Consider the following 17,629-nt stretch of genomic DNA (forward strand, 5'->3'; position numbering starts at 1 on the left):
GAAACATGAACAGGGAAAGAAAAACATTTTGAATGGCAAAACAACTCTAATGGTGTAGTTTCTTTCACTCTAGAGGTCTAAGACTAATGTGTCATTATACCTGCTCCCTTTTTTAATGAGTCGTAATTGTGGTTGCTCAAGTCTTCCTCGTCCTCTGTTTGACTGAGGGAGTGTAACGAGTTTGACCTGGACCGTCTGGGTGTCTCGTCACCTTCTCCCACTTCCGTGGGCTGCAGGAAGGCTGTGTGGACGTCTTGTATGTGCGCCTTGAGCTCATCGTTCGACTCTGCACGGAAATCACAGCCATCACACTGCAGCACTTCCATCTCTTAGGACTCCCTGGAAAATCAGGGAAACCTGGTTAGGGACAGAAAGAAAGAAAGGGGTAAGAGAATAGAAACTCTTGGAACACTTGGAAAGGAAATTTTACAGCATTGTATTTCACAGCAAGACGAAAGCATTCTGAAATTCTGACACGGCAGAATGCAACAGAAGAATCATTCTTTTTTTGGCGAGGGGTCAGTCTGCTCCAAGAACAATAGCTGAGGAGGGATTATGGGCTGATTTGTTCCATTTTTTTATTACCCAGGGATAAGCCTCAGCTGGAGCACACCAGTGGGCCTTGGTATTTATTTACATCAGCATGTTCCATCAGATTGCATCAAGCCTTTCTGAAATAAGATGAGTGAATCCGCAGAGGGATGAGGAACGCTCAGAGTTTCAGAGATGCAGTACAACACAAAGGATTATTGGGCGGGCCGTCAATTGGAGGTGGCAATATTATGTCCCGTGACCTAAGAGCACCCGGCGACCGTGCCAATCAATGAGCTGAAACAAAGTATGATTCCGTCCCCGATCAATACTTTTTCATTAATACTCACACAGCTGCCAAATTCAGCACATACACATGCTCAAATCCCTGCTGTATTTGGAAGTATTGCAATATTTCATTAGACTGCACATAAACCCAAAAAATTTTAAATCTACAAAGCGGGCCAGAAATTACAGAGAGTATGTTAGGAACATGTGATTTGAATAAAACTAATTCAGTACTAACCTCATGTAAACCTTATATCCAAAAATACATATAAAACCACAACTGCCGCTTTTCTCTATAATACCAAACAGTTTCTCCGGTAAAAGACCATGCACAGAGACAGCAAACATGTTTTTCTTTCATCATGGGTCATACTCAATGTGATATGTGTGGCAAGGACATGAATATTAGCATGACCTCAACAACAGAAATGCATTTAGCAGTCGTACAGCACGGTCCCAGCACTGCAGATCTGAAAGCCATCAATACAAACCAGAGTAAATCTTCAGCCTTGGCTGGCTCACGCACCAGGACACATTCTGAGGCTGATTTCTGCAAGAAAAGACCTCAATGTCAAGGCTAGTGTTAGACGCGTTTAGTGCAATGCTACACATTAGCGGAGGCCTTGAATGCTGTAAACACTAAAAAATTAATTCCACTTGGATCTTCGTCAGTCATTCTAAAGGCACAATAAACCATGTGTACCAGTTGTGAGGACAAACTGAGAACAACGTGAAAAGTGAAAAGACACCAACAACAGGTACCAAAATTCTATCAAGGTCATGCAATTGTTATTAAAACAAGAGACACAAATGCATGAGCTACAGTTATCATGTGCAATCAGATGATGTGCAATCAAAATACACACGTTCCTTTTCATTGCATTGCATGCAATTCTAAAGCAACAAAAACAGTTAATTTTCATCAAAAGCTAATAAAAACCTTTCTGCTGATGTAACTAAGACAATGCGGTGGGGAAATAATAATAATGATTGATATCATCTTTACATGGTGCAATCAAATCCTATTAGATAAAATTAAGAGTTACACTTTATTTTGATAGTCCACTTAAGTAACTTACTGTAGTGATTACAGTATTAGCAGACTGTTAGCTTAGGGTCAGTAGCAGACAGTCTACTTATATTCTAATGACTGTTAGTTGACAAGTAGTTGCACAGTTACTCATAGTCAACCAAAACAATGTTAAAAAAATTACTGACATTACTGTTGCTTCACCCACCTGAAGAAAATACTAAAATGACAGCAATATCAAGTATGCATCAATGCTTAAGGGTTTAATACCTAATGGATAAAACCCATCAAATTAGTACACGCAGTAGTTATACAGACACTAGACTGAAAACTGGTTTCATGGCTGAATGGTTGGAATTCCTGCTAGATGAGAAGATCTCTGTTTTCGAGAATAAAGATATTTGAGCTCTCCCACCTGTGACTGATCACCTGTGGCCTCAAACCGTAAAAGCAGACGCTGGTTTCAACCTTCATTCTCAGTGTGTCCCAGGGCAGGTTCGCCCATTGTCTCTCGAGGTTGGGTTTCAGCTCCGCCCTGATGTGTTCCAGCACTCGAGAGGAACTCGAAACAAACTTACACTCATATCTGGACAAACCATAAAGTCTGGTAGAGGAGGAAAACACAAAGGAAAGAGCAGGAGACATTAAACAACACAAAATTGCACCGAGCCTGTCCGGCGGAGCGTCAGATACCTCCAGGATAATGGGGTGAAATCTGTAAAGCTTTCATGTGCTTGGTGCGTCTCTGACAGCCACTGAGCACCAGATCCTTTGAGCTTCAAGGGCAGCCATTTTAAGAGCAGCAATGTGTGCTGAGGTGTTGAGACAGAGCGTAACATGGACTCCCAGATCTGATCCTCTCGCTGCCACTGGAGAGCAGCTGACAGAGATCTATCTAGCAGATGTAACGCACCCAAAACCTTCCGCCTGCACAGCTCAGCAGAAGCACAGGGAAAAAACCTTCTGGCGTGCCAGCCTGAGCTCAGCCTGTCATAGTTTCAACATCTTGGGATTTAAAAAAACATATCACATTTTACATTCTGCAGAAGCTTTCGCTCAAAGCGAATCACAGAGCAAGGTGTGCAAGAGAATGTACAGTGCTGTGCTAAAGACTTAGACGCTTCAGAAAATCAGTCGTTTTGGAATCTTCTCCAAGACGTTAAAGCAAAACACCTGCAAACTCTCTTGTAAATGGTGCACAGGAGTACATGGAACAAAGCAACGTGTGGACGCACCAAATATCACCGTGACAGATAATAAACATCACAAGCAGTGGATAAATATTCTCACAGTAGTGCACCTCGAAGGTTGGCTGTTCCAAACATCCTGGAGAAGATTCCTACAGCCGTTTTAAACGAAAGACATAAAGAACTGTCTTAAAACCAATGTTTTTGACCAGCATCCAATGTGTGCCAATTAGACCAATTCTAACTTAATTTTCTAAGTTATACAAGATTCAACTAGACAAGATGAGCTGAAATGACTCATACAGCCAAATAAAAACTTGAGTTCAGTTGCTGCTTTAAACATTTAAGTTAAATTTTCTTTAGTATTCCACTTCCCTCATCTAAGGCCGTTACAATAATGTCTTCATTACATTAACCCTAATTCAAAGACTTGACCTTAAACCAGCCTAACATGACTAAGCTTAGCTGGTTGTCCGCTGACTAGTTGATTTTGAACATGCACTTTGATAGAACAGAGTCAAGAAAACAAGCTTAGAGGAACTAAAGCTTCACGAGGGGGTCTAAAATGCAAAGCATGCCTGAACTTCCCTGTTTCAGAGCTCACAAAACATCTGCAGCCCTGGGATAAGAATGAGGAAGACAAGCGAGCGATGGGAAAAGACTGGAAGCAGCGAACTTCGGTTCGACCCGGACACCAGCGAGAGAGCTTTCTATCCCAACGCAAAGAGTCCAAAGTCTACTGATGTTTGTTAATCACCAACCGGCAACAACAGCCTCCTCTAGACCGTCTCAAAGACACTCTCTGAATATGCCGACATTAAGCTGATTAGAAGAACAGGGGTTTTGTCCTGAACCGCTGGTCCACCGTCTCACACAACAGAGAGAGAGAGAGATGTGATTGAAGATTACTCTCTCCGGCTAAACCTCCACATCCAGAAACATCTCATCAGCTCTCATGAACAAATAATGACGCACTGATTAATTACATTTTCACCCAATTATCTGAGAGCTGACAGCTGAAGAACAATTGCACACGGTAAAACCAAACTGCTAGAAACTAGTATTAATATTTATAATTTGTGATCATTACAAACAGAGTCTGTGTTCGGAGATTTTAATGATGAGTTTTTAATCGCTCAGAGCTCATGCGAATCTCAGTTTCCTCTGGATAAATAAAAACATCCAGTCGATCACATGATCATTTAGAAATCATTCTAATATTCTGATTTATTATGAGTGTTGGAAACAGTTCTGCTGTCTAAAATATATGATGAATAAAAGGTTAAAAAGAACTGCATTTATTAAAAAAAAAAAAATTATAATAATATATATTCTAATAATAGATTTTCTTTATTATCAGTTTATCAATTCAACACATCCTTGCTGAATAAAAGTATTGATTTTATTAAAAATAATAATAATAATAATTACTGACCCTAAATTACTGACCAGTAGTGTATATTTTTATTACAAAATATTTATATTTTAAAAACATAGCTTCTTTTTTTCTTTTTTTTTTTTCTTTTTATTCATCAAAGCATCCTAAAAAAGTATCACATGTTCTGAAAAATATGAAGCAGCAGAACTGTTTCCAACTTTGATAATGAATCATCATATTAGAATGATTTCTAAAGGATCGTGTGATAATGATCCTAAAAATTCAGCTTTGCATCACAGAAATAAACGATCATTTAAAGTATAATACATTTAAAAACAATTATTTTAAATTGTAATAATATATCACAATATTACAGTTTTTTCTGTATTTTTGATCAAATAAATGCAGGCTTGATGAGCAGAAGAAACTTTTTTCAAAAACATAAAAAATAGTAATGTTTCCAAACTTTTGGTCTGTACTGTATATATATATATATATATATGCAAAAAGGGAACAAAACTTTGCAAATGCTTGAAGACCCTCAACATACATCTAATTTTTTTTACTATTATTTTTTAAGAGATATAACCATATATATATAAAAATAAGTTATATTGTTCCAGAAACTTTTGTTAAAAAAGAATTTCTCTTTAAAATGCAGTAATAACAACTTTTTTTCACATTCACTCATTAATCAGAAGTTGCTGATCTGATACACCAAGGTTTCAACAGGTTTCTGTCTGGAGATACAGGAACTGAAGATCAGCTTCTTTCACTTCAGCCTGCGGTTTGAGCATGTGTGCGATCTCACCAGACGACTGTCTGTTATATAAGATCATGAAACACATTATGTAAAACACACGACAGGGTCGATCTACCGATCTGGAGCAGGACCAGAGCTGCTTCAATACCAATACACTGAAGAAGAGCACAAAGGCAGCAATTTGATTTAATTTGGCTTTATTTTTATTAATACAATACGTGTTAATTTGGTATCATTGAGGTGCCATCCATTTCAATTCATATTTTGGATGTTTTCTATTTTCTATAGCAGTTTACACAATACAGAAGTTTGTTTTTGGGTCACATTATTATTAATACACTTAGATTATCCTGGAGTGTGATTTACACTTGATCTTCTGTGGAACATTAAAGATGGTATTTCGAAGAACCAAAGAAAACCTTTGACTTTCATTTTTTTGGATGATTTATTTTATTTTTTTGTCCATAAAATGAAAGTCAAAGGTGTTCTTTGGTTCTTCGAAATACCATCTTTAATGTTCCACAGAAGATAAAAAGATGTTCGGGTAAATAAATGACAGAATGGTGATTTTTGGATGAACTGTTCCTTTAAATTCAACTTGTGTGAAATATAATCTAAAGGCCATTTCCTGAAGAACACTTCCTGAAGTGTGCTCAGAGAGTTATTTTGGGTTGAACTGGCAATGGTGCCCTGGAGACCTTCAGTTTCAGAGTCACGCTGAGCAGAGCTAGCCAAAACTTCTCCTGTTCTCCGTTACAGCAGGAGAAACTGCTCTGCAAACCTCCAGTTCCTCAAAGCCCTCGGTCATGTGAGGTCCCTCGAATGAGGAAGTCTCAGATGATTGTCATGATAAAGCTCGGCCTGCGCCAAAGATCTGCCAGATGAGATCAGACACAGTTCCTGTTCTCACTGGACTTTCCTGATAAACAGGATTGAAAACATGCTACGAGTAACACAGACGACGACGAGTCCAACCGTGTGCAACATCACGTCTGGAAAAGAGCCTCGCAGAGACTGTAGGAATCTGTGAATTAAAAGAGTTTGGATTCAGAGGCTCTTAAAGTAACCTTGCTCAGATCTAAAATACATTTATAATGCACGCACGACTAATCGAAAATACAGTAAAATCTGTCAAATTAGTAAAATGTCTGTTTTAGAAAAAAACCTGTGTCCAAACATGAATCAACTCATCGACGTTCACATCAACAGATGTGAGATCTTCTCTGATGTGCTCATAATCTTCTTCCTTCGTCCAAATCATTGGCTTTTATGTTTCAAAGCAAATCCCTTCCAGGAAGCATATGGCAGCAGAAATAGGTCAGCCATGAACAAACCAACATGAAGCTTCTGAGACGCATCCGACACAAGCCCTTCCCAAGGGTCCAGTCAAGACCCGCTAACCCCTTCTGCAAAAACACTATCCTTTATAAAACACTGATATATCAGCAATATCACACAAGAAACAGAAAACAGCACAATTATGATTCTGCTTTTATACAACAACTCTGGAGTAACTTACACTTTAGACACATCACTATGAATCATCGTTGCTGAATCATATGAATGATTCACTCACTAGTAACTCATTTTATTTTCTGAATGAACCAGTGTTTTGGAATAAATTGATTAAATAAATGATTCAGCAACTCAAAGAATGACACTTGTTTCCTCTTTGAAAGAATTTCAACAATTCATTATACTTTTCTATGAATGAATCTGTGTTTTGAATAAATCGATTTATTGGATGATTCAATGACTAATTTATAAAACTAAACAAACTTCTTTTCTGAAAGAATCCCAGTGAATGTATTGTTTGAATAAATTTATTCAATGACTCACTCATAAAAAAGCCACTTGTTTAGTTTCAGAATTAAAGTGTTTATGAGTAAATTGTTTGAACGATTCAATGACTCACTCGTAAAGAGTGAACGAATTTTTGAAAGAATCAGTGAAGTTGAGCAAATCATTTGAATGAATGACTCAATGACTCACTCAGAAGAGTCTAACTTGTTTATGGCTGAATGACTCAGTGTTTTGAAATAATCGATTCATTGGATGATTCAATGACTCATTTATAAAACTAGCCAATTTTTTATTTTCTGAAAGAATCCCAGTGAACAAATCATTTGAATAAATGATTCAAATGACTCACTCGTAAAAAAAGCTACTTGTTTCTTTTTTTGAAAGAATCAGTGAAGTTGAACAAATCATTTTAATGAATGATTCAATGACTCACTCAGAAGAGTCTCCCTTGTTTATTGCTGAATGAATCAGTGTTTTGAACAAATCGATTAATTGGATGATTCAATGACTCACTCAGCAGAGTCTCCCTTGTTTATTGCTGAATGAATCAGTGTTTTGAACAAATCGATTCATTGGATGATTCAATGACTCACTCAGAAGAGTCTCCCTTGTTTATGGCTGAATGAATCAGTGTTTTAAACAAATCGATTCATTGGATGATTCAATGACTCACTCAGAAGAGTCTCCCTTGTTCATTGCTGAATGAATCAGTGTTTTGAATGACTGAAACATTTAAAGAGTCACTGACATCATGTGACCTGAACAAAGACTTCATGAACCATTTTTTGGACATTTCTGTATATGATATAATTTCACAAAACAACCAGTTGTTTCATAAACTTGACTAACATAAAAGTATTGTTTTTTTGGAAATGATCTGAGCAGAATAAGTTTGATTTATGAGAACTATTGTGACATTTTATCATCCAGGGCTGCGTTTCCCAAATCCACTGCCATCAATGGTCTCTACGATCATCTTCGCTGATGATGATTTTGAGAAATGCAGCACAGAATTTGCTAAACGTGAACTAACACAACAACATGAAGTGTTAACTTTTGATCTTAAAAAGGTTCTAGTTCTAAGAAGCAACTCTACCACTGAATATGTCTTGAGAGCTGCTAAACTTCGGTTCATCTTTCACACCATTACTGAGTTCTTCTGCGTGAGATCCGCTGCAATCTGGTGAAGATCACTCACGTCTGTACGGTAGGTGCAACAAAAACCACCTGACAACTCTTAACTCTTGCTCAACTCATAAGAAGAGCAAACATCATCAAATCCACATGCTATTCTTTTCACAATACAGACTATAAATCTTAGGAAACATCTCTACAGAACAGCATTACAAGGAGTCTAAAAAAGCACCTCAAGAACTTGTGAATTTTAAAAGTTTGGTAGGAAAATACTGATTTTATTTCTTATAAAACATCCAGCATAAGGTTCAAATGTTATTTTTTATGAATAATAATAAAAAAGAGATAATATATATTTTTTATGTTTTTGTCTTTTTAGTTGTTGTGTTCCACATATTACTATAATTCATAATTATGATGTTTGCAGGTAAAACGGACTGGTTTTAATGCAATAATAAAAAATAAAAATCTCACAATTAAAAATAGTAAATGGTAACCAAACAGCAAACAGATCAAAACAATATAATAAAATGTCTTTACAATTTCTTTTTAAAGATTTAAACAATTTACACTGAGAAACTGCTAGTAAATTTCACAAAGAAAATCCGTTCAGTCAGATTTGCACACTTGACCGACACGCTTCACGTAAAACCACACGGTGTGTCTGATATCTACGCAATAAATGTCTTGCAATTAAAAATGCTACTTTACACTCATAACCAAAGTCTAGCACACAATCTCAGCTCTGCATTATTGAAGAAGACATATTTCATCCTCACTGAGCTTCAGTAATTGCCGGCCTCAGGCGAGGGAATGTTTTATCTAATGATGATGGATGAAACTCTCGGACTCAAAAAGGTCACGCTTTCCACAAGCACTTTCTTTAAAACCCATCGTCAAAAACGTAAAGATGTCCCATTTGTGCAACGTATATTCTGCACCCAAAACACTGTCATCATTTACTCAGCTCCATGTCAAAGCAGAGGACTCCAATCTTAAATCTCGTGATCGGTTACGAGAAACACGTCCTCCAGTGGCACACTGCATCATTAGACATCGAGCACAATGTGTCTTTCTCATCAAAAATACATGAAAACACACGAGACTGGAGAGCCGTCATGGAGGAGACTTTCAGACCTTTATGAGTTTCTTTCTTCAGTGGAGCACAAAAGAAGATATTTTAAAGAATATTTCAATTGTTTCTGATCATGCAATCAAAGTCAATGGGGTCCAAAACAACTCCAACTTTGAAAAAAAAGAAGAAAAAGAAAGAAAAACACTTTTGAAAATATCTTCTGTTCCACTGGAGAAAAACTACAACTAAATGGAAAATAAATGAAGACAGAATGATCTTATTTGGATGAACGAGCACCAGGGTTAAAATATACTGTTCTGTATTGTACTATACTATATTACAAAATACTGTACTATTCTATACTATACTAAAATATACTGTACTGCACTATACTAAAATATACTGTTCTGTATTGTACTATACACTTTATTACAAAATACTGTACTATTCTATACTATACTAAAATATACTGTATTACAATATACTGTACTATACTATACTACAATATACTGTACTATACTATAATATACTGTATTTTATTGTACTATACTACAATATACTGTACTGTACTATACTACAATATAATATACTTTATAACAATATACTGTACTGTACTATACTACAATACACTGTATTACAATATACTGTACTATTCTACAATTTACTGTATTACAATATAGTGTACTGTACTATACTATACTAAAATATACTGTACTGTACTATACTATACTAAAATATACTGTACTGTACAATATACTGTTTTACAATATAGTGTACTGTACTGTACTATACTACAATATACTGTATTACAATATATTGTACAGTACTATACTACAATATACTGTATTACAATAAAGTGTACTGTACTATACTACAATATACTGTACTGTACTATACTATACTACAATATAGTGTACTGTACTATACTACAATATACTGTACTACAATATAGTGTACTGTACTATACTACAATATACTGTACTGTACTACAATATACTGTATTACAATATAGTGTACTGTACTATACTACAATATAGTGTACTGTACTATACTACAATATACTGTATTACAATAAAGTGTACTGTACTATACTACAATATACTGTACTATAATATAGTGTACTGTACTATACCACAATATACTGTATTACAATATAGTGTACTGTACTGTACTATACTACAATATAGTGTACTGTACTATACTACAATATACTGTATTGCAATATAGTGTACTGTACTATACTACAATATAGTGTACTGTACTATACTACAATATACTGTATTACAATAAAGTGTACTGTACTATACTACAATATACTGTACTATAATATAGTGTACTGTACTATACCACAATATACTGTATTACAATATAGTGTACTGTACTGTACTATACTACAATATAGTGTACTGTACTATACTACAATATACTGTATTACAATATAGTGTACTGTACTATACTACAATATACTGTACTGTACTATACTACAATATACTGTATTACAGTATAGTTTACTGTACTATACTACAATATACTGTACTGTACTATACTACAATATACTGTATTACAATATACTGTACTATTCTATACTATAATATATTGTATTGCAATATACTTTACTGTACTATACTACAATATACTGTGCTCTACTATACTATACTATAACATACTGTATTATAGTACACTAAACTATACTACACTATACTGCACTACTCTGCATTGTACTAAACTTCACTGAACAACACTACACTACTGTATACTACTGTGCTACACAAACTCAGATGATCAAGTGAGCAAGAGAATACAAATAGTGTCGTTAAACAAAGTTAATGTAGAAATGTTCACGCTTCAGCATCCAATGAGGCCATCAGAGCTTTGGGAGCGACTGTAAGAGGAAAAGAATGAAACGCTCAGGACCAAAACACTGGAAAATAACCAGGAAGTATTCTCCCTCAGGAAACCTTCAGTTCCAATTCTGCTGCTCTCTTTCTGTCTTTGGCCTGATTCGAGCCGTTTTCTCAAGCCAATGAGAGTTACCATCAAACCGCATAGAACATCAAAGTGTGAAGACATGCTTGACCAAAGACAAGAGCTGTTCCTCTGTTAGGATCTCCTAATGAAGGACTATTCCCCGCTGGAGAACGACAAGGGCTGGGGAGGTTTCAGAGCAAATACTGCTTTGACTGAAAATCATGCGTTTACTGAAGAAACAGGCTTGTCTGAAATGTTCACTTCCATCTGTTCTTGAGCTTTGAGTCATCTTCAGCACAGCATCATCTGAACCAGACGTACTGCATGATGGCAGAAGACCTGAATGTGTCACCACTATCATCTCCACAAAGACAAGAACACTTCTTGAAACTCATGTTTAAAGCAAATAAACATCATTCATATATCATGACACGTTAACAGCCATAATTATGTGCTACAAGACTTTGACACAAATCTTGGTGTAAATTTGCACCAGTTTGTTTACATCATGTGTCAGTGTGCTGCTCCGATCTAAAGTCCTTCGTTATCAATATTTTTTGCTGGAAAAAAAAAACACTTTAACAGAGATTCACACAGAAAAACAGCTGTTTACATCAGAATAATATTTCAAAAGTTTTCTGTATTTTTTAAAAATAAATGTGTTACATGTCTAATGCTGGGATCGGCCACCACAGGCTTTCAAGCAGATCATCTTGTCTTCTGTTTGTGTTGGAAATGCAGTTCAGAAAGTACAGGAAGAACCAGTTACTAACCTGAAGGCGTACCGATGACATTAACAATATCCAAAGAGCAAATTAAACCGGTACTGAGATGTAGAAGACATTTCTGAGGCTGCACTAAAAATACTTGATCAGATGAAGCCAATCATTGGTCAATATCTCTAGTTTCTTAGGAACAAGGATCATGATCTGCACAGAATTCTCTAAAACATGGAGAAAGAGAAGGCTTCATAACACTGTGAACGTTCGTGCAAAGAGAAACAGAATCAGAACTTGAACCATGACCGGTGGATCTCAAACAGACACACATCTATAAATAGCAACACAACATGCCAATGTCCTGCGTCCACATTCACTCCGTCTCAGTTTGAGACCAAACCAAGCTCTCTCAGAAAGACGAGCGATCCATTAATATTAACTCACCGACCAGAGCTTTCTTCCTTCCAACGTCTTTCAATATTTAATCAGACTTGGACACCGGCAGCTTCCAGTGACAACACCGCCGCTGTTCGCTCTCAAAGGACGCCTTGTCCTGCCTCTGCGCTCGGCCTGGACAGGAACACAGCCTTCTACAGATCGCTGAACGTTTGCAGACACATCTGCAGAAGCACAGAGCCACAGACACTGCAGGATCACCAGACACACACAGAGAACACAACTCACTGCAAACACATACATCATGATCCCAAACACAGACTCTCAACCTTTTTAACTTCAAGACATATTATACTTTAACGTCATCTGAACAGAAATCATTCTAATATGCAGATCTGAAACATTTCTGAGTATTATCAATGTTGAAAACTGCTTAATTTCTCTGAGGAAACGGTGATACATTTTATAGACAGTTCAAAAGAATCTTTATTTGAACTTTTGTAACATTAGAAATGTCTTTATTGTTACTTTTGATCAATTTAATGCATCCTACATGAATAAAATAATAATTTCACCAAAACATTTGTATCATAGTTTCCAACCATCCTTCTCAAGGATCAAGACTTCCACACAAACACACATCGAGGATGAAAACACTCGTGCGATGAAATACTGGACCTACAGTGAGATCAGATCTCAACCACAAAAAGAGGATCCAATTAAAAACATGACGAGTATTTTACAGACTTTGGGGACAAAAAATAAAATATCATTAATCATTATAAATAATTTTACACTTAACCCTAATCCAAAATAAAACAATTATTAATATTGTACGATTTTGTTTAAATACATATTTTTTTAAATATGTTTTATTTGGTAATAACCACTTAAATGGTTTAACATTTGAAAAAAAAAAAATCATAAAAATGATTAGAATTGTAATTTTACACTTCACAATTTACTATTATTAATATTGTTTTCTTTTATAAAATACTTGAATTATTAATTTTTTTTCTTGGTATAACCAGTAATAATAATAATAATATTAATAATAATAATGTTATAAATTGCATTGACAATTTTATCTGAAAAAATATAAATAAATCACAAATAAAACCCAAAGAGTGACTGTATCATTTAATTAACATAGAATTCAGTGAATTCATAATGAAGATTAGTGCAGTTGGACCAAGAATCTGTATTAACGTTTATTTGTAAAGTTTCCAAGGTTTTTCATGTTTTTTCCCATGATTGCGCCTCTATATGAATCAGAATGCATGAAAGTTCTGCAAAACCACTGCATTTTAATCACGATGACTCTAATAAACCTCCTGCATGCAGCGTGAGCAGCTCTTGATGTGAACTGGATCGTATAAATTCAACATTTCAAGCAAAAACAGAATGGTCTGAACATAGCGTTGTGAAATTATGCCACACGAAACTTTCTCTCTGACAGCAGGTGGCGCTCATGGAACGGCAGATTTCCTCGGTTCCCTTAAAATACTATTAATATGCATTACTTTCTTTTCATCTTCCATCTAAACTTTTCTGAAGATGCATTCATATAAACTCCACCAATGAAGCGTTCGACACGGTCTACATTTATAAAAGATTAATACAGTGTGTGTAACTCATACATTATATCACACAGCACTAATGAACACAAAGATAATCAGACAAGTGTTTGTTTGAAATACTGTGCTTTACACTGTCCGAACGGATCATGAGCCAAACCATATTCCACAAACAAACGCAGCACACAAGCGTCGTCTCTACTGTCCACCAGAAGGTTATATAACTTATGACTTCTTTAGATACGAGTGAAAGAGAGAGACTCCAGAAACCAATGCATCACGTCAAGAAAGCGTCCACTGGACCATTTCAATTGGCTTTTGTGTGTCTCACAGAGGAACGGCTCTGAACGCCAGCGCTTCTGTGCGTTTCTGCCTCCTTCACTGGCCTCATCCGACTGAAAGGTCCATTTTGTATCTGGGATCACTCCACCATCAAAATGGAAGCCCTTCGTCTGCCTGGAGGAGCGCTGGCATCACGTGCATCTCAGTCAAAGACCTCATCTTCTCCTGAGCTCTGAGATCAAGTCCGTGTGGACCGGGAGAGTCATTAATGTGACCTGAAGAAAGCTTCTCCACATCGCACCCACCTTATTAATAACACAAGCAGCCTTTCACATTCAAAATTATTCAAATCAAATCACCACATTACTCCGTGCACACAAACATCCGTGGATCAGAGTTCATTCTTCTGCTTTATCTGCGTTTCATCAATCCAGATACATGATTAGAGACTGCTGTCAACATCAAAACTCAACGAAAAGAAGAAATTAAGACCACCACTATTAATATAAAATACAGTGGTATTGTAGTTTTATAGCTGTAATGTAATAAAGTATTACTAAACTCCAGTTACGGTTTAATAATTTATTAATTTAAAATAATATTACCACTAATAAGAACAACAACAGTGATCATTATCACAATTATAAGCAACATGATTATAAAAATCACACACACACACACACACACACAAATAATGCAATAATTGTTGCAGAAAAAGAAATCAAACCGCTATTTATTTTGGAGCAGCCCTAAAATCAATACAAAGGGGCGGAAAATTACTGCAAATTTCCAGAAACTTTTACAAAATCCTTGGAACATTCCAAAATAAATCCTGGAAAGTTTCCATAATTTTCATGAATGTTTCCGAAATGTTCCACCTTTCTGCAACCCTATCAACAACCAACATGATCAAACCCTTTTATACACCAGTGAAACTTCACAAATCTACCAACATCACAACACAAACTCGACTTTTTTAAAACTATACTCCGTTTAAATAAGTGTGCACTACAAAGATTCATCTGAAGTTATTTGTGATTGAAGTAAATGCTAAGATTTAAATAAATATGTGCTCATCATGTCCAGCATAGCTTCACTACAGCCTTCAATTTTTGCAATGTTTGGATGAGAAAACTTGTGGAACTTTTTCCCATTAGAAGAAAAAGAAAATGTTCCACCGGTCAGTTGCAGCTGTTCAGATGAACGTCTAATCAGCTTCTGCAAACCAGTTTGTCTAAATGACTTAATAAACATTAATAAAGCATGCACAGTCAAGATCAACACTTCAGAACAAAACACTCACTAACAGCAGCTCGATCCTGCTTTAAAGGTGAAATAAAGTCGACCGGTTCTGTTCTGGATCCTAGCGCACACCAGGTTTACTCCGTTAACTTCACCCTCATTGCATTATTATTAAAAATAGATGATGCATGTGTGTCCATTCATTGGTTTTCTGTTCTACGTGACAAAGAGACAATAAAGGAGGTGCAATAAGAGTCATAAACAGATCCACCAGCCAGAAATACTACAACAGTAGCAGTCTGTGAGACAGTACATGGACTCTCACTGAACGTCAGCTTCTCCAGCGAGAGGAACAGACTGGATCTTCATGGAAAGTGGGTCAGCGTGAGCTTGAACCATGAGCCATCGCTGCGTGCTCAACAGTTGCATAAGACGGCTTTTAGCTTTTCCAGGTCAGACGCTCGACCAGATCAAAGTCATTACTGTGAAACTACACACACACACACACACACACACACACACACACACACACACACACATCGAAGAACCATTCAGAGGAGGAAGAACTTACATGAAGACACTAAACATCACACACTCATAAAACACTACATGCTTTTTCTTTTATTCTATCGATGCAAAGAATGATCTCACAGCTTCAGTAAACCTCAAAGAAGCTGCTCAGAAACAGCAGACCCTTAAAAACAGCCGTAACCTTCATGAGAGAGAACCTGTTTGTCCTGACATGGGAGACGTGCCACCATTTTGAGTTCCTCTGGCCTGCGTCTGTCGCATTGAGTGTGTGTGTGTGTGTGTGTGTGTGGTGCGCTGTCTTTGTCAGCAGGATTTCACAGTGGCCAGAGCGATTGCAGAAGGACACACACACACACACACACACACACACACACACACACACACACACACACAGAGCCAATGGAGAAACAACCGCCTTTCACCAAAAAGCTCTGCTGGTGTGCAACACTAGACATGTCACAATCACACACACACACATGTCATCTCAGTGAACTACAGCCCGAGCAGACACACACATATTCACTTTCACTTCCCAGCAGAAGCTTCACATTTGCTCCCAAACGACACACAGGTGCAGAACAGTTGAGCGTTAGGAGTTCAGAGAAGCACATCAGCAGTATTCCACCTGCACTAACATGAAATAAACTTCATCTGTGAAGCTCTGAGATCTTCTGCAGAGCAGCGCGGGCACGAGCACGAGCTCAACTCATCAGTGTAGTCCAGAATCAGCACTAAACCCCGAAGCACGCGACTTATTAAAAACACCTTCGCGTGGATCAACTTAACATGGTGAGGGGGAGAAAAGTGCAAACGAGCTGGAAATGTGTGCGTGACGCGCGTCCAGCTCCGAGCAGAGGCCAGAGGCAGCAGGAGAAACCAACCTTTGTTCTCCAGACTCCAGCGAGACTCCATTTTTGTCTGGAGGAGCCCTCGGTGTCATTCTACACCTGCGGAGACAAACACCTGGAGCCCGTCGCGCGAAACAACAACAGGGCTGTTTTCACGTCGCCACACTGAAAGCGCCGGACGCGTCGCGTCGCGTCGCGACTAATGGACGCGGAGCTCCGAATCCGCGCAATGGCTTCCAGCGCGGCGCAACATTTCGCATTCCGTCCCTCGAACGCGCTCGCCCCGCGACGCTCCTTCCAGGAGGAAAACACGCAGCGGACGCGATGAGACGCTCCAGCAACGCGTCACTTGACGAGCTCCGAGGTGCCCGGTTTTTTGGAGGCTCCGCTCGGTTCGGGCTCCTCTCGGGTCACCGCGACCGCTCCTGGGACGCACGCGCCCTCTCCACGGCTCCCGAGCTCCAGCGCGTTATCACGGAGCGTCAAGAGCGAGGCGAGCTGAGAAACCGAATACTCACGGCTGGATCCTGGATCTTCTGCGAGCTTGTTCCCGGTCTAGAGCTGCAGGATGTTCGCCATCTTCCCTCTCGCGTCTCCTTCTCCTCCTCCTCCTCCTTCTTCTTCTTCTTCTTCTTCTTCTTCTTCTTCAGTGCAGCAGCTGCAGATGACCTGAGCTCCGGCTGTCTCTGAATAATGAGCAGCCTCAGAGACAAGGAAGACAATCTGCTAAGCAGGCAACACAAAGAAGTTCTGGAGTCTAGCAAGCACCAGAGGGTGCACAAGAGTTTGCGATGAGACAGTGAGACAGGAGGAAGGTCCACAGAGCCTCTCATGACTCCAGCAGCAGTGGAGCTCAAACATGGAGCCGCTTACGACG

The 17,629-nt window shown here is 37.9% G+C and overlaps 1 protein-coding gene across 7 annotated transcripts in view; it reads right to left on the reverse strand.

Moving 5' to 3' along the window:
• Positions 1–17,423, reverse strand: part of LOC127941495 (zinc finger protein 462) — a 38,289-nt gene extending 20,866 nt beyond the window's left edge. For 3 of the 7 annotated variants that reach the window (XM_052536578.1, XM_052536572.1, XM_052536579.1), the window contains exons 1-2: positions 17,271–17,423; positions 101–357 (exon numbers count right to left, since the gene is read on the reverse strand). In XM_052536578.1, the coding sequence (XP_052392538.1) occupies positions 101–326 (226 nt within the window). In that variant the 5' untranslated portion in view covers positions 327–357; positions 17,271–17,423. Of the gene's footprint in view, positions 1–100; positions 358–12,320; positions 13,055–16,101; positions 16,451–16,785; positions 16,920–17,270 lie in introns of those variants that run through there. The other 4 variants (XM_052536577.1, XM_052536575.1, XM_052536573.1 and 1 more) reach the window with 4 other exon arrangements.
• Positions 17,424–17,629: the final 206 nt, after the last annotated feature.

Source organism: Carassius gibelio, chromosome A21, assembly GCF_023724105.1.
Source record: "Carassius gibelio isolate Cgi1373 ecotype wild population from Czech Republic chromosome A21, carGib1.2-hapl.c, whole genome shotgun sequence".
Taxonomy (NCBI): Eukaryota; Metazoa; Chordata; class Actinopteri; order Cypriniformes; family Cyprinidae; genus Carassius; species Carassius gibelio.